The sequence below is a fragment of the Amblyomma mixtum genome, chromosome 1 (genome assembly GCF_055824585.1).
Source record: "Amblyomma mixtum isolate Tamu chromosome 1, ASM5582458v1, whole genome shotgun sequence".
Lineage (NCBI taxonomy): Eukaryota > Metazoa > Arthropoda > Arachnida > Ixodida > Ixodidae > Amblyomma > Amblyomma mixtum.
Window position 1 is genome coordinate 319905230 of NC_143012.1, and position 20560 is coordinate 319925789.

At 43.8% G+C, this 20560-nt stretch overlaps 1 protein-coding gene across 3 annotated transcripts; it reads left to right on the top strand.

Moving 5' to 3' along the window:
* Nucleotides 1–3223: 3223 nt before the first annotated feature.
* LOC149372648 (uncharacterized) lies at nucleotides 3224–20461 on the top strand. Of its 3 annotated transcripts, none has more exons than XM_089567205.1 (3): nucleotides 3224–3354; nucleotides 8674–8810; nucleotides 15559–20461. In XM_089567205.1, exons 2-3 carry the CDS (start codon nucleotides 8700–8702, stop codon nucleotides 20362–20364), a joined length of 4917 nt encoding a protein of 1638 aa, XP_089423331.1. In that variant the 5' UTR covers nucleotides 3224–3354; nucleotides 8674–8699; the 3' UTR covers nucleotides 20365–20461. The 3 variants fall into 3 exon arrangements, with proteins under 3 accessions (XP_089423331.1, XP_089423330.1, XP_089423332.1); XM_089567204.1 differs by lacking the exon at nucleotides 3224–3354 and adding an exon at nucleotides 7733–8296; XM_089567206.1 differs by lacking the exon at nucleotides 3224–3354 and adding an exon at nucleotides 7733–8296 and having other exon boundaries at nucleotides 8700–8810.
* Nucleotides 20462–20560: the final 99 nt, after the last annotated feature.

The following is a 20560-nucleotide window of genomic DNA, read 5'->3' on the forward strand; positions in this document are numbered from 1 at the left end:
TAGTCATGTTGGCAAAAAACACGAAGCTGAGAAAAATCGCATTTGAAGTGCGGGCGCCACCCATTCGGAGGTCGTTGTAGAGGCTTCAATAAACTCCGGAATGCAGACTTTCCAAAAATATTTCACAGTAGTGAATAATACCAGGTAGTGTGGAAGGGGCCCAGCTTTCAAACAAAATCAAGGTGGTGGCCATCGGGGACGCTGTCATGGGAAGCGATGGCCGCGAAGTCCTCCGCATTTCGCTCGAAAATCGCCATTTCTGGGCTTGGTAGGTGCTACATGTATATGTATATATTTTAGTAGTTGGAGGTCGAATTCATCCTTGAAACTTTTGTAGGCAGGAACTTTAGAGCGTATTGATCTCGAATATCTCATTTTTGCAAAATCGAAATTTTTATATTTTTTTATCATTTCAAAACAAATGCCTCCGCTTAACAGTGGCAGATTGTCGGAAAAGAGACAACGGCAGCAAAAGGCATGGGAAGCTGCCTGAACAGAAACAGCTTTCAAGTCACACAGTGTCATTGTGTTTACTGGCTGGTGCAGAGCCGTAGCTACGTGTTGCATGAGCTGAGGATGGAGTTTGTGGATTGAATGGATGGTAGCAGTTAATCATAAATAACCACCTTGAAACAGGATGCTCAAGGTGGTTACTGAAAGGGCTCGTTCGGCGCTTTCTTTTGTGTCTACGTTGATCACTGAAGCCACACAAGAAACTTTTCAGGGTCCCTTTAACATGGACATGGACGTTGTATTGAAAATCCTCATAAGAGAAGAACCTGACAAATCTGCTGTTGGTGTGAACTCATGATGTTTATAACTGTTGCACACTAACACATGATGTTTATAACTGTTGCGCAGAAAACGGAAATACGAAGTAAATGGCTTAATGCAGATATACTGATTTCAACTTGTAGCCACTGTAGAGACTATTACCCTTTCAAGCAGAAATTGATCACAAGTGCATTGTGTGATGCATTCTTTTTTGTAATGTACTGCAAACTATGCTGTTGGCTGCATGCTTTGAAACTGCTAACACCGCACATTTTATATCTTAAGTTTGCGATTAGAGTGTCACTGTGTTCAGCCCTGTTGTTAGTTCTGTTCTGACAGAAGAACAGTGTTGATCTCTGGCAGTGTACAAAAGCTAGTTGCACTGTAGGTGTTGGCCATTGTGTTATTTACTTGTCTTAGCTCTTGTGAACTGCAGTGTACAGCCTATTGTACGTCAAGTTCGCATCAGCAGTCTGATTAAGCATGTTTCATGGTCGAAATTGTGAATCCTGGCAGCGAAACATTCTCCTCCAAGATCATGAGGTTCAAAAGCCATTTCGGGAGTTCTAAAAATGCTGTATGCTACTGTTATTGATGTTCCTGTTTTCTGTTCTTCTCAGAAACAGAAAAGGTCGTCTGTGCAGTGCATGACAGATGATGGTTGGTTTCATTACAAGGATGTTGAACTTGTGGTTAGGTTTCAATACAAGAAACGACATGCATGGTAAGAGAAGATTTGACTGTTATGTTTTCATGATGGTGACAACTTGGTCTGCAGCTATAACAAGTTTAATATGCACACTAGGTAGAGCTGCAAGCAATTCTTGCATTCTACTTGTGTATGACAGACAAAAGCCCTTACTTGAGGCAATTACAAAGCAGTTTGTGTTTATACTTATTTGCTTGAACAAACTATACCGGAAGTCTGGCCATTTTTTTTTTTCTAGACATAATTACACATCTCATCCAAAGAGAAGTGTAATAAAATTGAACAAAATTTCCAGGCCTTACTTGTGTGACATGTAAAGAATCATGCAGATGTTACTATCACAGGTTAACTAACGGCACAAAAAGGTTTTGCACAGTTGGCAAAGTCCCCCAAGAGAGAGACCTTCACTCTTTTCATGTGGCTGTATGGACAGTACACAAGCCCATTGTCTGCAGTAATGATACCTCTGCTATGTCATGACCCACGTGTTAATATGTGCACCTTCACCTGCTGCAAACTTCATTCTTTTCATATTTGCAGAATGTATACATCGGAATGAACAGGAAAGTGTTAGCTTTTTTTTTTTCTCTATGGGTAGTATGAGGAGCAGTCATATGTTCTGCAAACTACAGCCTATCCGCCTAACCGTGTGTGCCAGCTGTGTCCAGTCATTCGATGCTTAAATGAGTCAACTGTGGCATGGACAAGTTGCCGTAGCTTAAATTTTTTTGTAATGCTGAATTTGAAGCAAATTGCAAAGGCACTGAGCTTTTCTTTTAAAGAATTGAATGAATTGGTTTACATCTTTCCAATCAATGATTTTTCCTTCTGTGACACTGGAGTGAAAACATACATGTGTACTTTTAGCCTGCTTTACGAACAGCACTTCTTATGACTGATTTTGCACATGACCCCAACATTGATCTTCTGTATCAAGTAACCATTGTGTATAAATGTGTAAATAAACATATTTGTAGTTTGGACAATGCAGTGGGAGTAGTCGTGGTTTGTTACGTGTCGGTCAAACAGAAGTAGCGTTGGATGTGTTCTAATAAGTTGGATATTCCAGAAGGCAGCAAAGTGAAACAAATAGGTGAAGAAATTGACCTCACTGCGCTTGCATCAAGGCGCCTTGCATAACTCATTAGACGCTTCCATGTATTGACAGGAAGATGGAAGGCCTGTTGATCTTCCCCAGGCTGATAGAGTGGAAGCTGTACGAAGCTGCCATGAGTTATATGTCTTGATTCATAAAAAAGGCTGGGCAAATCAAAGTCAGCAGTCCTGTCAGTGCTGAAGAAAGAGCTTATTGGACATGTGCTGAAGGTTAATCTTTCCAAAGAAGTGGAAGGCATTGAGGGGACGCGCATACTGTGCAGGCACCTGGCATTTGAAGACTTCTTTTTTACTCTGGCCTGTACCACAATGAGCTACTAGACCAGCTGCTGAGGGAAGATGATGAAACAGGAAGAGAAAGACAAGGAGTGTAGAAGAAAGAAAAGGCAAACAACTACAACAACAACAACAAGACAATGCAACATGGTAAAGTAATGGAAGTTGCAGCAAAAGCAATAACGGGTTGAAGTTTCATGACCTACTCTGACAGACCATCAACTGCTGGTTATGACGTCACATGTCATGATGCATGGGTTGCAGATAAGTATCACTAAGTTTTTCCTTTCCTTGTCTTTTATTTACCTTGCATTCTGCCTGAATTGCATGAATTGTGACGATCGTCTTGAGTTAACGCCAGGAGAATGTGTTCTTTGCGTTTTGCCCCTACTGCGTGATTGATGAAGGTCACCTGAAATAATTTCAGACAAATTGTCACAGCCAGGGACATGATGTTTACCTCCTTCACATCTCATCTGGTGAGTTTCTTTATACCATATTACTTTATACTTATTACTTTATACCATATTACTTTGCTTGCATAAAGGGTTAATCCTCTGAACTCATCTTGGCTGAGCTTGTCTGAGACTCTAGAGGTTTCTTCGATTCCGGCTGTGGAGGTCGAATTTTGATGGAGGCGAATTTTTAGACGCCAGTGTACTGTGCGATGTCAGTGCACGTAGCCACAACCCCAGGTGGTCGAAATTTCCGGAGTCCTTCACTGCGGCGTCCCTCATAGCCCGAGTCACTTTGTAACATTAAGCCCCAAAAAACCAAAAACCTAAGATTACTTTTCACCGGAGCGCTCGTGTGTGTCGTGTCTCCCTTCTTGTCCGTGTCTTAGTGCGCGCTGTTCCGGTGAAAATGAGTTACCAACTTGCCCAAGCATCTGTTTTAAGATTACTGTAGAGGTTATTAAATTGATGACAAATTGCACTGATACAAAAGACAGACACAGGAGATGAGGTAGATGGGACTGGTGCTAGAGGTTATTGTAAAGGTTACTTGGAGTACTAGATGTTACTGCATAGGTTTTAAAGGTTGCGGTAAGAATCGTTGCAGTAAGATAAAGTTTTGACTTTTGTGGTGGGGCTCATCTAGGAGATTACTCTGACTGTCTTGCACAGACTGACAAAGCTCAGGTGGCAGACGTTGTGTCAAGTGCTCTCAGAGAATTGCTACTGCTTCTTTCATGAATAGGGCTTTTTGATGCTTTGATGAGACAGCACAAGTCTGCTGTCATGGGTTCAGCCCTGTTATAAACAGTTTAGTAGTTTAGTTTAGTTTATGGGGTTTAACGTCCCAAAGCAACTAAGGCTATGAGAGACGCCGTAGTGGAGGGCTCCGGAAATTTCGACCACCTGGGGTTCTTTAACGCCAGGTGGTCGAAATTTCCGGAGCCCTCCACTACGGCGTCTCTCATAGCCTTAGTTGCTTTGGGACATTAAACCCCATAAACTAAACTAAACTACTAAACTGTTTATAACAGGGCTGAACCCATGACAGCAGACTTGTGCTGTCTCATCAAAGCAGATGATAGAGAAGTCAATAGCCGATGTCATGGAGTATCATGTAGAGACCCTTACTGAGGGTCTTCCATAAGTTTTGTTTCTTTGGTCGCATTTCAATTAAGGCAAAACTTGGAAGCACTTGTCTGCTTTGCGATGCCAGTTCATGTTAAAGAACCCCAGGTGGTTGAAATTTATCTGGGCCAGCTTTCTCTTTCCCTCCTTTCCTGCCATTTTATCATCTTTTCCCTCTTGGCATGGTTTAGATGCACTACGTTAGTGAAACAGTTTCTGTGCTTTTTCTTTCCTAATAAACACTTTGTCATCACAAGATGGCATATGTGCTGCAAGCTACTTCAGTGCCTTTGTTGCTCTCTTGTCTTCCAGCGCAGCTGCATCAGAGGTGCCCTTCCTAAGAGTATTCAGTCGGGCCAGCTGCTTTGGGCTCTAGATCAGGTGTTAATAGTTGCACAGATGCTGTCTTGCAGGATAGTGCCATCATAGAACTTGTCGCACAAGTTCGACAATGCAGTGGATCCTCCCTAAATGTTGCTTGTTCTTCTCATCCTCTCTTGACGGCAAAAAGAATGACACTGATGTAAAGTTAAAAGACAGCATTTTAGAGAGGCCACTTGCCACTGCTGTGATGCGATTATCATTGGGTCATTTGGGGTTACAGTAGAACTACGGAACCATCTGCTTCAACTGGTCTAAAGTTTCTCATTGCTCACCTTTCCTCAGATGGCATTGCTGTTCAAGAAAAACAGCTATACTGCTAGTAAAAATTGTCACCGAAAATATTCTTGTGCTTTTTGGCCATTAGTCGTATCAATGAAATATTGCCATAGGAAAAAGATGTCATTTTTGTATAGGGACTGTCAGTGCAAAATTGGCATTGGATTTAAATGCTTATTCTTATAGTCCATTTTTTCTAGTTAATGCATATGTGCAAGTTATAAGGATCCTTTTGACATTGCTCTTGTTTGTTGCGGAATGCTAGTTGTGGATGCTATCTTTTCACAGGATTTTTAATTCCCACCGTGCATTGCTGGGTGTCAGAACTGATATGTGTGGTACACCGTGTGGGAGTGGCCTTTTGGTAAAAACTTTACCAGTATAGTCAAATTCAGGTTGCCCGGCTTTTGTTTATGCAACAATCTTGCTTAGTGCATGTTAGACGTATGTTTTCCAATCGTAATGTTACTGTAACATGTAGGTTGATCTTGGCTGCAAGCAGGAAATCAATATTTGCTGGAAAACTGATAGTGTTCAACACTGTATGTTGATTGTTTTCCTTCACTAGTGACTTGCACCCTTTAAATAATTACAGCAAATTTCCTTATAGCCTGACCTCGCTTTATTAGAGCATGTACAGACATTTCCAGTAAGGGCTACCTGGGTGTCAGCATATTGCTCGCTGGACTGTTGTGTGCATGTGGTGCTAGCGCTGTGGAAGTGGCAGTGAAACTGGTTTGCAACAGTCCAGAGAGGAGGAACTTTGACATCTCCCTCACCCTATGAAAAACTAGCCAGAAACAACATATTTGCTTAGTCTTAGATGGTGCTTGTGAGAGATTAAGGTTTGCAGTAAAAGAGTCTGAGCGGTACTCATCTTTTCTTTTGGGCAGTGTAGAGTGCACATAGGAGAGTAAATAAGCGAAGGAAATTCGGGAAAAAAATTTATTCACGGCTTATGTGTACCAAAAACTGGATTGATTACAAGGTCAGTGTAACTGCACTTAGGCACATGGTTTCCTACGGAATGGGTGAATATGAAGTAGACACTTTTGTTTCCACTCTCAATCCGTGATCAGCTGTATGTTTGCATCAGTTTTCTCCTGTTAAATAAAAAGATCATGTTAGCTGCTAATCTGTCAACTACCTAGTTGTGTCCCCTAGCATCTTGTAAAATTGCTGAGCTTCTGGGGGAAATTTGTTAATGCCTGAACATCAGTTTGCATCTCTTTCATTTCATTTATTTTACTGTCTAGGTACATAGCACATTAGAGATGAGAGGGGCTAAGAGAATAAAAAGTAAAGAAAAGTAAAAACTTGCAAAAATAAATAATATATCAGAAAGGATTCAAAATTTCGAGTTAACAGCTGATGATAAACACAAAAATACAAAGTACACGGTGCCAAATAGTTATGTATATATGAAGTAGTACGACAAATCTCAAAATTTCATGTTAACATTTTGGTGGTGGCAATATAGAATATGTATGTGCAGGCAAAAATCATTGCAAGGACGTCACAAAAGTGCATTTTAAAGTGCACTTCTAAACATAACCGGGTTAATTATTCTTGCGAGTCAAGCAGATAAGCTATTCTAGTTATTGCTAGCTCTATCACCCATGACGGTGTTAAAATGTGGTTATTTGACCGCGACTGGAAGAAATAAATGGTGCTGGTCTGATCCAAAATGTGTGTAAAATGCTCTTATGGTAGTACATTTTGTGAAAGAGAGAAATGATGGAATGTTTTTAGAGATAGAAGCATTTCTAGTACATTATGCTAGCTGTCTGACTTAAGTTGTTTAAAATTAAATGGACTGAGTAGTTTTGTAGAGTTTCCAGGATTTGTGTTGGATTTGTATGACATGGATACCAAACTGATGAAGCATACTCTTGCTGTGAGTGAACATAAGTGGTGTACAGCTGTTGTTTAATGATGATGGTGGATGGGTAAAATTTCGGCATAAGTACCCCAAACTACGATAACTTCTGATATGACATTCTCGAACATATACAGTTTCCAAAAATATATTGTAGGTTATGGTCACCCCTAAATAATGATACGAGGTCGTATTCCAATAAAGTTTCAGTGCGAGAAAATCTGCAGCTACCTCATAGTTTTGCACTTATTAATTTGTTAAGATTGCATTTTCCACACACAACATCACTTGGTTATTTTGCTTAGGTCAATCTGTAGAGCTGTAGTAGCTGTAGAGAGTCGTTTCAAGTTTATGGTATATCACACAATCATAAGCAAATAATCACATCTTTGATTAATATTAGTAGACAAGTCATTAATCTATATGAGCAACAATTAAGCTTCTGAACGATTGGTTTATGTGTAAGTGCGGACGTATCCTAAAATATTTTTCCTAGGGTTTTTAACGGCAGTTTTCTCCTTGGAAGCAAAGGGCTGTTTTTGAGGAAAGGAAATGACGCAGTATTTGTCTCACATATCTCGGCGGACACCTGAACCGCGCCGTAACGGAAGGGAGGAAGGTGGGAGTGAATGAAGGGAAAGAGGTGCCGTAGTGCAGGTTTCCGGAATAATTTCGGCCAACTGCGCATCTTTAACGTGCATTGACATCGCACAGCACACGGGTGCCTTTTGCGTTCCGCCTCCATCGAAACGAAGCCGCCGCGGTCGGGTTCGAACCCGGGTACTCCGGCTCGGTAGACGAGCGCTTTAACCACGAGCCACCGCGGCGGGTATACGCCCTCATACTTAGTGGCGTTCGAGCCGTTCGAATTAAGCGCCAGAATTCTTGTGCTCAAGCGCTCTGAGGAGTAATTCTTTCGTGTAGCTCTACCGGCGCAGTGACGTCGTGAGTGCGGCGGCTTGAACTCTTCAAATTGCTTAAGTGTGAACCTGAAGCAAATTTTATAGCTGAAGGACAACTGTGGAAACACAGATACCATATCGGCTCTCTCTCTCTCTCTCTCTGCCTAGCGGAATTCAGAAAAAATAGCTTGGCAACATTGGCCACCAACGCCGCGGCGACGTTTAGTCGTTTAGTTTACGGAGCTAGAGGCGAGCATGAAACGCCGGTTCGCATGTTTGAGGCTTGTTAACGGAAAATTACACAGACACTTGACTAAATGCTAACTGTGATGTTGACCAGCGGAATCGACGTATTGGATGATAACACACAGCTGGAACTTCTCGAGAAACAGTCTTGGTAAGTGAGCCCATCCCGCAACACGAACGCACGTGCGCGTTTGGTAGTGTTTATGACTGCGCTGTCTCAAACTCGCTGAGAGAGTTCGCTGTGACATGGACATGCCGATATATGTTTCTTACTTCGTGTGATCTGCTTGCAGATCGAACTGCTTTTATGTCGTCTTGCTTGTGTAACCTAACTTAAGGTGATAGGAGAAAAGTGATCGCTCGAAACGCCAAGCTCTCAGCCGCGTTCCTGCTGCAGTTAGCGTTCTTGCACAGAAGAGAGAGTTTCATCGCGGAGTCTTATCACCGGCTGATTTTGACGCCTGTCGTGTGCCCGTCAGTTTGCTCAAAGGGAAACAGCAGTTGATTGTGATTGTTGTTATTGTTCAGATGTCGTTCCTGAGGTGGTGCGAGAGATGTCGTTCCTGAGGTGGTGCGAGAGTTGCCGGGCCGAAGGGGTAGAGAGCCCGATATGCCAGTTCAAAGTGTCTCCGACAGCGGTGTTCGAGATGTGCAAGAGACTGGAGGTAAGCGCACAAATCAAGTTTGATGCAAAGACGCCCGCTTTCATGATGATCCAGTTTGTTTGTTTTTTTGCTGTGTGGAAATATGCCTGAGCCTTTGCCGGTTTCCGACTCGAGCACACCAGTACTGAACTTAACCACATCCTCCCAGCCTGCAGACTTCAGGGGCTGCAAAACACCTTCTTAGACAGTGGTTAGAGTTGAGAATGTCGGTCTTCAGACAGGACATTGTTTGAGACAACTTGGCAGGTTTAAATAGTAAAAGTTTGTGAAGTGAGGATAGCACAGTAGGGTTCCTGGACGAATTGGAAGCATTATCTGGCATGTAATAGAACTTAGCAACATTGGGGGGGGGGGGGGGGGGGGGGGGGGGCTGATGGGACATTTACAGTGATGTAATAAACATGTCTGGTGCTAGGGGGACCTTCTTGGTATGAGAGAACACCGAGTAGGGTTCTTGATTCATAAGCAACAAGCATAGGGGAATGTTGAAGAATTCTGCAGTATTACCAAGAGGGCAGTAGTCATAGTAAAGCTCAACAAAGGTACAAGTTGATGGTAGTACAGGCCTCTGCATCAACAACCAGTCATGATGATGTTGTAAAAGATTTCGGTGAAAAGGCTATTTTTTTCTTGAATAAAGAATGAAATCTATGGTATAGATTTTAGGATATGCAATAGGGAACCATTAACTAAAATATCTTCCTTGCTTGTCCAAGCTTGTTGTAGGCATTTCTTTTTTCAACCTTTATACAGGGTGTGTAAAGAAAGTCATTGTAAAGTTGCTGGGCCATCAAACGTATATCTTTTTTATTCATCACTGTCATCCTAGCTTATGTCCACTGCAGGACAAAGGCCTCGCCCATATCCCTCCAATTAATCACGTGTTTAATCCACCCACCTTACTCTGCCGCCCCCTGCAGTGCTTGCCTTCTCTTGCAATCCATTTCATTTTCTAGTGGAGGCCTGTCAGGATCCAGAGTTTCTTAGCACCCTCCGCTGTGTGTCAGGTCTGACTGCAGCCTTGGTCAGTAGCTTCACAGCCACTGGGAGCTGAGGGTTGAGTGTAAATTGCTGTGTTCATATAGGAGGCAGTGGTAATGGCGATATGGCCATACCCTTTTGAACTTCATGTATGTCTGTCTCACCTGCTCTTACTGGTGTCCCTTTGCGTTGTACTGGCTACACTGCCCCCCTACGACCATGCTCTACACCAGGGTGGCCTAATCCTAATCTGGTGAGAGGGTGCATTGTTCGCTGTGGTAGCAGGGCCCAGGGTGGTATAATAAAATGATTCCGAAACCGATTCCATGCCATTTTTGAATTCCCTCCCTTCCTAATTGGCTGAAGTGATGCTATGCCCCACGTTCGCTCTTTGTTATTGGCTGAAGCCAATGGCATGGCATCACTGTGGCCAATGGCAAAGGGCGGGAAATTCAAACTAGGAATCGATTCAGGAAGGAATACTCAGGAAGAAATACTGACCCAGGCGACTCCCCAGACTTGCTTATGCATCTCCATCGACACTGGATTTTTTCAATGCGTTGGAATTAAAACCTCCATGTCGGAAAAATCTCTCCGTCTATGAAGCCTTGGTTGGTAGGTAGCAAAGTGGAAAGAGGGGAAGAGGAAAATGGTAGAAGGAAAACGGAGAGGGTGAGAGGTGGCAGATGGAAAAGTGGAGAGAAGCAAATCCTCTTCATTTGCTGGGGAGTTGAGAGGGTGGGACGTGATGGGTGGCAGACGGGGGAGAGAAAGAGAATGTCTGTCTGGATCATTTCCTGCACAATGAGAACGTAAACACATGCTAGAGAATGCAAAGAGAATATTCCTAATGCTACCGCATTTTTACTGCTTTGGTTATGCATTAATCGTCTGCCTAATTCTTCTTCAGTTTTATTCTGTGTAGAATTGCAGTGGCACTGGTGTTCAAACCATGGTCCTCTTGCAAACATTCTGTGCATACTCAGAATGTACTTTAATAAAAGAAAAGGTGGCTGTTGCAGTTGGTTTTTCTGCTCTTGAAGATTGAAATGAAATAGTTTTATTCATAACATAGTACTGGCAGTTACAAAAAGAATAATATACTGGAGGTCGTCCCAGAGTCAGTGACTGTATCGGGGTCTCCTATGACTTGTAAACAGGAGTTCCAGATACAGTAATGGCATTTGTTTAAGATAATGCCCCCCCCCCCACTGACTGAGCGATCTCTCCAATGATGGCCTATTGCAAAATCCTGCACCTGCTGTGTTGACGGTGACTACTATCATAGTAACTTGATTCTAGTAGCTGCTAACTGTTCTCTTGGCCTCTTAAAACATAACCTTCTTCCAGCGCACATGCGTAAGTAAACTTGCTTGTATTACATTAATTCGACCTAAAATTGAGTATGCTTCTGCCATTTGGGACCCAGATCAAGCCTTCATCAAAGATAACATCATGCATAACATGCATTGCAACTCATATTTAGTGCAATAGTACATATTTTTAGAAATGTTGAGTTCTGGGCATCCTTAGACGCGAGTGTAAACGTGTTATCTTTGTGTGCCCATGAAATGTGTTTGCACTTTGCATATGTTGTTTTTAGCATTGCTTTATGTGTCAATGTTTTAGTGGCATTTTATGGTGCTATCTACTGCAATTTTTGTTGAGGAAGCAATACTGTGCTAGGTGTGAGGGATTTCCCAGAGGGGCAACTGCAGACAGTTACTGTATACAATTTTCAATTTCTTCATTATGGCCCCTCTTTAAAGACGCGGGTTCGATCCCGGTCGCGGCGGCTGAATTTCTTTGGAGGAGAAATTCGAGGCCCGTGTACTGTGCGATGTCAGTGCACGTTAAAGAACCCCAGGTGGTCGAAATTTCCGGAGCCCTCCACTACGGCGTCTCTCATAGCCTTAGTCGCTTTGGGACGTTAAACCCCATAAACCAAACCAAACCATCTTTCTTCTTTCACTCCCACTTCCTCCCTTCCTCTACAAATGGATGATGGGTGTCCACCAAGATATGTGAGACAGTTACTGTAATTTCCTTTCCTCAAATACAATTTTCATTTCCTTCATTATGGCCCCTCTTTCTCTTTCTTCTTTCACTGGAATGTACAGTGTGGTCATCAGGTTTCCACCAAGATGAGGGAGAATTAATTACTGCAGCATTTCCTTTCCTCAAAAAACATTGGGCTCAAAGGGCAAGGCATCAAGCATCCAGTGGAATGGGTGGTTTGTGGTGTTCAGTGGACTCCCTGGCAGGGCTAGCACGCTGTCATGTTCCACTCCTAAAGGGGAAGCTTAAGTGTCATTAATTAGCAGTTAATTAGCATTTAGTCTTTAATCAGTAATTGACCATTAATTAGTAATTTATCATTACTTGGTAATTAGTACTTAATTATGTGTGACTTGACCTCACCAGTGCCACAGAGGCAGTCAAAGAGGTGCAGAAAACGCTTTCACCACTAGGCACTCTAGACAGTCAAAGTGCCCCCTGAGGTGCCACCGCAGCTGCGATTGGTCATTGGTCATACCACAGCCAATTTTTTTTAAACTCTTTTAGTTGAAATAATTTTGTTCCTACACATGCATGAAATATAAAACAATGCACTGACAGAGCTGGACAGGCAGCTATCGAGTGCCGAAACACAGTGGAAGAGGGTTTGAAAGCTTGTGTAACTTTTGCCTCCCTATCTCTTGAATGTTTGTAGGACTCCTGGATGACTTAGGTGGGCTGTAAGATAGTCAGAAATTATGCCGGGCATTGTTGCACTGCGGCAGAATTACTGGCAAATTGCAAAACTTAAGGTCTTGAAATTATGATTGTACTTTGTCAGAAGCAAAGGTGTTCCACAGTGGAAAACAAAAGAAGGTAGTTGAGAAGAGTAACAGTGGAAGGTGGGGAGGCAGAGATGCTGAGTGCAAATGGGGGGGGTATGATGTCCGAATTGGACTGTGGCATTCATACCTAATATGAAGATGACACCTCCGCTATTCGGTTTTCTGCTTTTAATTATGGTTTATTTGTCACGATTAATTTTCCACCTGTCATATTTCTTTGTGTGGGTGCTGTTATTTCCAAATTTATTTTTTTTTTAATGCCTGGCTTTTATTTTGCGTTCAGTGTCTCGGCATCTAGCATTCATGTGTCTCCAACAGTTGGGCATGGTAGTGGGGCACTGGTGTTTGATAGTTTTCTTATGCTTAGACTGTATCTTTAATAGTTCCCTGCACCTCGTGAGGGTGCAGATAAATATTGGTGGAGGTAAATACTAAACCAAACCAAACTGAAGGCTTCAGCGGCAATGTCATCAGTTAAAGGGAGCCCTGAAACACTATATTTGAAGGTGTAGCTATGTCCTCTATGAAAGGCTCCCCACATACCTGCAAGAATTTTTCAAAAAGCGCTCCATATCTAGGAAGATATTAGTAGTTTAAAATTCCTCCTTGCTTTTACTGTTTTCCGTCTCCTCATCATTCTTATTGCACTAAAAGGTATGCATTGTTGCTGGTAATCGTCTTCCACATGGAAATGAAAGTGATGTTGAAATTTCAGATCCCGTGGCTCTTGAAAGACTGCAGCATCAATTGGTTCAGAGTGACTGTGTTGCTGGTAATATTGAAGCTTGTTTCAATGAAAGAGCAATTGTTGGGTGCAGAATTTATAAAATTAGCGCTAACATGAGCCTGACTTGCACTGAAATTAATTTGCTAGGGCTGCAAGCTGCTTCTGGTGCTCTGTTCAGTGTCTGCGCTTTATAAGTTAATAAATATTTTTTTGTTTTTATGCAGTTTGATTTATGTCTGACTTAGGTGAGATACACAAGGCATCATGATACACTAGGCGTGCTTGACCTGTTTTCTCTGCTTTGTCACAAATTAAGTGACAAATGATGCCATGGTGGTGAGAAAAAAAGAAGAGGCCGGGGGAGGGGGGGGGGGGTGTATTTGAAAGGCTCGTGCAATGGTAGACAAACATCTGGGCAAAATTGCAAGTCTTTTGCTGTAACACAGAGCAGCCACACTTGGCTCAGGTGTTCATTGACGTACGACATCATGATTGGTGGTATTTACGTACCGTCTTCAGAAAGTGCTTCAGGGCTCCTTTAACTAAGGTGCACTGTAAATGTGCAACAGTGATGTGTGCGTCACATTGTGTCGTCATCATAGGTGCTGAGGAGTTAGAGTAAGAGAAAATGTGTCTCTTAGTATGTGCTGTAGGGTGGCATATAAGGGTAAATGCTGCTGGTTAGTACCGATAGGGTATCGCAGTCTAGTAAAAAAACATCTCTCTCACTGAAAATGTAGGTTTTGTAAGCTAGAAAAAAAATTAAAAAATGAAATACAGGTTTTGCCGTCCCTGGTGAATTTCTCAAATAAAATGTGTGCACTGACAACGATTTTTGGATGAAGATTCCAGACGCTACATTACGCTGCCATTCACTTTAAAACTTTAAAACAGTGGCCAATCCATCCTTTTCGGTAAGGATGCCATGAATTTGAATTCACTGGTGGGAAGATTTTAAAAATTTTTCTCAATGATAAATGCTTTTTTTTTTTTTCTGCTACCGGACCAAGAAATAATTGGATGAAGTTGTCCTCAGAGGAGCAACCTGATTCTTCAAGGGAATGCTAGGATTTCTCATAACTAAAACTGCCGTTGAAAAACAAAATGCTTTTGCCGACTTGCAACAAAGCTTGTGCAATAACTGGTTCTGGAAGTAGTATCTTAGCCTCTGCTGAGTCCTCATTTTAATGGTTACAATGTATGGTTGCAATACATACAATACATACAGTCCTGTGTACGCTGTAATGAGTGATGCCGAGGAGGTGACAGTGTTCACTATCTCACTATGGTTACCTTGGCCAGCATGAGAAGAACCACAATGTTCGTTGCTGCATTTCCTTGTTCCAGTGAAATTAAACTCGTGTACTGTGCGATGTCAGTGCACGTAAAAGAACACCAGGTGGTCGAAATTTCCGGAGTCCTCCACTACGGCGTCTCTCATAGCCTTAGTCGCTTTGGGACGTTAAACCCCATAAACCAAACCAAACCTAAACTTGTCGTTCCAACATGTAAGTGTAACAGTATGTGTAAGTGTGCACTCTGGAGAAAGCATCTAGGCACAGTTGTGTTTTGCTAAAGAGCACATTTCTCTGAAGAGGAGACCATAGGAAAGTGATTACTTTAAGTCTCTTGTTGGAGAATCAATTCTTCACTCCACAGTTAAAAAAAAAGAAGCTTGCTTTAGCTCAAATATTGATTGTTAAAAATGAGAAAAATCGGCAAGATTGTTTGCAGTTCTGACATCACTTTCCATCATGAAAGTTATAGTAATGGTTAGCTGCTGTTAAATATCTGAAATTAATTGGACGCACCAAAGTTAAAGGGACAGCAGTATATCTCACCAAAATTTTCTCTTGCCTTTTCTTTTACTGATGTCAATTCTGTCTGGGCTTCATTAGTGCCTCCTAGCAAGTAAAATCTAGTGAGTGGAATTGAAAAGGCGCAGATGTAGACACATTAACTTAGTCATAATACATCGTATTTTATTTGTGTGCTAATGCTCCTGTGTGTGTAGAACCCACAGTTGATTGCCTTTTGGGTACACTAAATAAAAAAAAAAACTCTTTATGCTCGTATGTTCTGCCAGTTTGGTTGAGTAATGCACCCCTTTTTGATTGAATATTGTGTTCTTTTTAATTGAAAAGGTGTGATGTGCAGACAAAACATTGACATGTTGTCTTTTTTCTTTTCTTTTTAGTGTGCTGACTTAGTGTCATGCGCCTACAAGCAGCAGTCTGCTCAAAAGGATTTCCCGAGCCGTAGTAAGCAGGCGGCAGCATTGAAAGAGTGCCAGGCCCCTCGGCCATCAACGTCATCTGTGCGAGAGGATCCCATTACCTTGTCTCAACCTTGCAAGACAAGAAACACACATATAGTTGATGGTGCCTCTTCGTCGTCCACCAAAGAACCTCCTGTGTATGCCTGTGACAATACATCTGCAGTGTCATTAAGTGCCATCTTGGGGCAAGAAACATTTCAAGATAAAAAGAGGGAGAAAAGTCGTGCAGCTAACGGTACCCCTTCATCATTCACCAGAGGTCTGTCTGTGTGTGTCTCTGACAGTACACCTGCAGTGACTTTGAGTGTCATCCCTGGGAAAGAAGCGATTCAAGACAGAAACAGGAATGGAACAATCCATGTGGTTGACAGTGTCCCTTCATCATCCACAGAAGAACCTCCTGTGTATGCCTCCAGCAGCACGTCTGCAGTGCCTGCAGAAGTGGTTCGGGAAAGAAACGGGGAAGAAACAGTTTATGCATTTGAGGGTACCCTTTCATCACCCACAAGAGAACCGCCTATCTATATCTCTGACAGCAGCACATCTTCCGAGTCTTTAAGTGCCATCTCTAGGCAAGAGGTGGTTGAAGGCAAAAACGGGAAGAAAACAAGTCACATGGTTGAAGGTACGCCTTCATTGTCCGCTAAAGAACCTCTTGTCTTTGTCTCCGACAGCAAATCTGCAGCATCCTCGAACGCCATCTTTAGGCAAGACAGAAGCAAAAAAGAAGCACGCTGTGCGTCCAACATGGGCCAGTTGAGCAAAGGAGTGGCTACAAAATTTGCCACGTGCTCTGTTATGAGAAGAGCTTGGACTGCTGCTGTTGTCCTGGCCGTACCAGGAGAGACTGAAGCAGAGGAGAGTGAGTTTGTGTCTGCCAGCCTTATGGATGCTGTGGAAGACCAATCAAGAGAAAATAAGCATCGTGAGAAAACTGCAGCACTTCCTGCACCTGATGGCAGCCTTGAAAACGAAGTGAAATTCTGTGTGGTGGCTGACGAAGCTGATGAGAATGCGTTGGCTGATAAAACCAGTGAACACTCAGAGTATGTGTGCCATGTGGATGGCGCTGCCATGAAGTTAGAAGCAAGCGAGGCAAAGCCTTCTGTGGTTTCTCATGTTCCAGCTGTTGCCGTGGGTTTGGGCAGATCAGCTTTGAGTGTGGCACCTGATATGGCAAGGAAGGAAAACACGAAAATTACACGTACTTGTGAAAGTCAGTGCTGGGAAATAGCAAGTGGAACCTCGCCTGTGGCTCTTTCCATAGCTCCACAAAAGCAGGAAATGACTACTGAGACTTCTGAAAACTGTCGCCCTGCAGATTTAAAGCCTCTCAGTCACGTTTTTGGTTTGCCAGACAGAAGTGAGGTGGGCCTACCAGGAAACTTAAAAGGTGGTGTCACAATGGCAGTGGAGCCTCCCAGATGTCGCCAGAAAGTGCAAGATGCCACACAAGTCTCTGAAAACAACAGTGCTGCTCTTGTGAAGCCTACTGCTGACGTTCCTAGGTTGCCAAAAAATGGCGAAGTAGGCTTGCAAGAGAACTTGGCTGTAGCAGGCGGAACTTCATTTATCAGTCCTCCTAATCTTTCACAAGAAGAGAAAGCTATACACGACAAAGTTTCAGATCATTACCATGCTGTTGGAGAGCGCCTGGGCAACCTCGAAAGAAATGAGAGAGATGTTCCGGAAAGCATCACGGTGGCAAGTGACGCATCATCATTAGAGCCTCTCAGGTGGCCGCGAGAAACGCGAGCAGGCTCCAGCACTGTTGCAAGCCGAGCTACTGTCATTGAAGAGCCGGCGTCTGGTTTGCTGCATGAAGATGATGGCTTGAGACAAAGCTCGGTGGTAACTAGCAAGACATCATCCATCACACCTCCAACACTTGTGCAAAAAGAGGAAGCTGGACACCAAACCACCGCTGCAGAACCTGCCTCCAGCCTTTGCTTGTCGCCCGACAGGAGTGAGGGAGGTGCATCTGTGAGCTTCATGGGGGTAGGTGGCAGATCATCACCAGTGCTTCAAACATGTTCAGGTGAACAGGAGGCCAGCTTAAAAACTGTTGAAAGCCGTAGCCCTTCTGTTGAAAAGCCTGTTAGTGACTTTTCTGGCATTACCAGTAGAGATCCAGTGGGCTCACAGCAAAGCTCAGATGTAGCTGACAAGCCCTCACCGATTAGACTTCCCACTCTTCTGCAGCAAGATGGAGCTGGACAGCACACTGCTTCAGATCATATTCCTGCTGTTGTAGAGCCTACCAGCCACACTTCTTGTTTGCCCGACACAAGTGAGGGCGGTGCACCAGAATTGTTCGCAACAGCAAGTGACACATCGTCATTGGGTCCTCCTGCGTGTCCACAGGAAACAGCAGGCCTCAGAAACCTGGGAAGTCATACTGCATCTGTTGAAAAGCCAACTAGAGACCTTTATGGTTTTCCAGGTGAAAGGGCCAGCCTGCCACAAAGCCCAGCAGTACCAAGTGAAACTTCGCCCGTAGATCTTGACACAGCACAAGAGGAAAAAACTTCACAGTATTCAACGAACTCCAATGACAGTAGTCTCACAAAGCCGTTCAGTGATGTGCAAGGTTTGCAAAGGGAAAATGACCCGCCAGAAAACGTGGCAGTGCCGTGTGGCTTGTCATTGGAACTGCCCGGACCTTCTGCAAGCCATATGCACAGTGTTGTGAAGCCTGCGAACATAACTTCTCATATGCCGGACACTGATGAGCTGGACTCTCGAGGTAACTCTGCAGTTTCAAATAAGCTATCATTAGTAGGGCCCGCAAAATCTTCACCAGAAAGGCTGGAAGACAGCCAAAAGAAAGCAAGTGACGTCTCTGTTCCAGCAGCATTCTACATCAGTGAAGATAGTTTGTCAATTGGTGGCGAGGTCATTTTGCGAGAAAACTCTGAAGTGGACAGAAAAACGCCGTCAGTGGACACACCCAGGACCTTGAAAAAAGAGCAAGGAAGCACTGAAAATACAGTCGACCACAGCGCAGTTGGTGTTCCCATTCCAAGTCATACTCACCCGCTGTCTAGTTTGTCGAATACCTCTCATGTCAGCTTGTTGGACCCTGGTGAGGATTCTTTATCAGCAGTGTTGCACATTGCTCAAAGCATGTCCAAGTTGGAGAGCAGCCAAAGGAAAACAGGTTACCACGACTCTGCTCCAACAGCAAGCTACCCCAATGAGTCAAGCTTGCCAATCAAAGACGAGGTCAATTTGGCAGAAAACTCCAAAGTGAACAGCAATACTCCATCAGTCCAGACACCTAGTACTCCGCAGACAGAGCTGGGAGGCACTTCACTGACCGCCAACATGACTGTTGGCGGTCATGTTGAAGCTAGTGGTCCGTGCAATACTAATCAGGTGCCTAGTTTGTCAAGTAGTTCCGAAGATAGCTGGCTAATCTCCGATGAGGATTCCCTGTCAGGAACATTGCACATTGCAGAAACCATGTCCAAGTTGGCAACTGATTGCCCACGCATGGCCCCCTCAACTATTTACAGCTTCCAGAATATATTAGTTCCACCTTCAACCACAGCAGCAAAGAAAACAGCAGATGTGAATGGTACAGTGATAATGCCAGCTCATTCAGGGAAAGTTAATGGCAGAGTGACAGAACTAACGGAGATTCCTTTCATGCATCCTTCTAATAGTGGCAAGACTATTTGGGGAGGTTCCTCAAGTCACGTTTCGACTGCTGCTGCAGTGCCATTGGTAGCTGTCTCGAGTGGTTCAGCTAGCCAAGCAGCGCTGGTGAGCAGCAGCGCAGTCCGTGGGCAGGCTGTTGTCTTGACTGCAGCAAGAGTTGTAGGTGGTGCTAAGAAGGTGGAGCGCATTGTGGTTACATTGCCCTCAAGGAGTACTGTTGTTGCGAAGAGTTCACAGGCTATGCAAAGTACAAACACAAGGGCAGAAGGACTGAAGCGGCCGCACTCCAGTGCAGACAGTGAAAACGATACCCCATCTCGGCTAGGTTCTCGCACGAAAATGGCTGTCATAAAAAAACTCTGTCCTGATGACCTGAGCGAACATGTGGGCCGAACTTCTGGTCGAACAAAAGGAGGAGCTGAGGCATCAAAGTCTGCCAAAAGTTCAAAATCGCTAAAGCAGGTTGGTTCAGCCGGCAAGCGAAAGCAGGCAGCGACACGAAGCCGACAGCAAGTAGCAACACGAAGCCGACAACCAGCAGCGCCAAGAACAGGACGAAAGCAAGTCTCTGGCGGCCAGCAGAAAGGCAAGCTACTGAGAAAATCTCCAGAGCACATGGTTCCCGATGTTTTGCACCCCGTGCTTAGTCCGTTGTCCAGCGAGTCCGGCTCTGCAAGCTCAAAGCCAAGCAACGATGGCTCATCAGGTCCCTCTGATAACAGAAGTGTTCCTTACTTGTCCACCAAGCTCGGAAGCTGTTCTGGGCAATCTTCAAGCACCTCTGCATCCGAGAGGGCCAAGTTCATGGAAACGATCCAGAACCGCATTCTGCAATCTGCAGCCAATGCGAGTAGACTAGCTGACTATCACTCGGCTATGGCCAGCCGGCAACTGTACAGAGACGAAGTACCTGTGATAACGTCAAAACGTAAGCGGACAGTTGACAAGGGCACTGGTGATGTTGACATGGAACTTGATCGTTACATCTCTGAACTTTCAACTGCTAAGGACCTTGAGCAGTATGCGAGTGTGTTGTCAGATCTCTTCGACAGTTGTACATAGTGTTACATTGCTGTGCTGTACATGTTGCTTCATTTTATTTCCTCAGTTCCTCAGCAGTCCACCAGCAAAATATAAATAAACCTCAGTGTTGAAGGCCTGTTAGTGCAGAGTAGCAATTTTTATGAGGTTTTTCCTGTGCTGTGCATTTTTTCGCTTTGTTTTTGCTGAACTTGAGCATCTCAGGAGGCCACTGGAA

Bases quoted from the DNA above. Each gene is read 5' to 3' on its own strand.
- LOC149372648 (XM_089567204.1), top strand. From the start codon at position 8,257: ATGATAACACACAGCTGGAACTTCTCGAGAAACAGTCTTG. The intron at 8,297-8,673 runs GTAAGTGAGCCC...GTTATTGTTCAG, and splicing joins CTTCTCGAGAAACAGTCTTG to ATGTCGTTCCTGAGGTGGTG. The intron at 8,811-15,558 runs GTAAGCGCACAA...TTTTCTTTTTAG, and splicing joins AGATGTGCAAGAGACTGGAG to TGTGCTGACTTAGTGTCATG.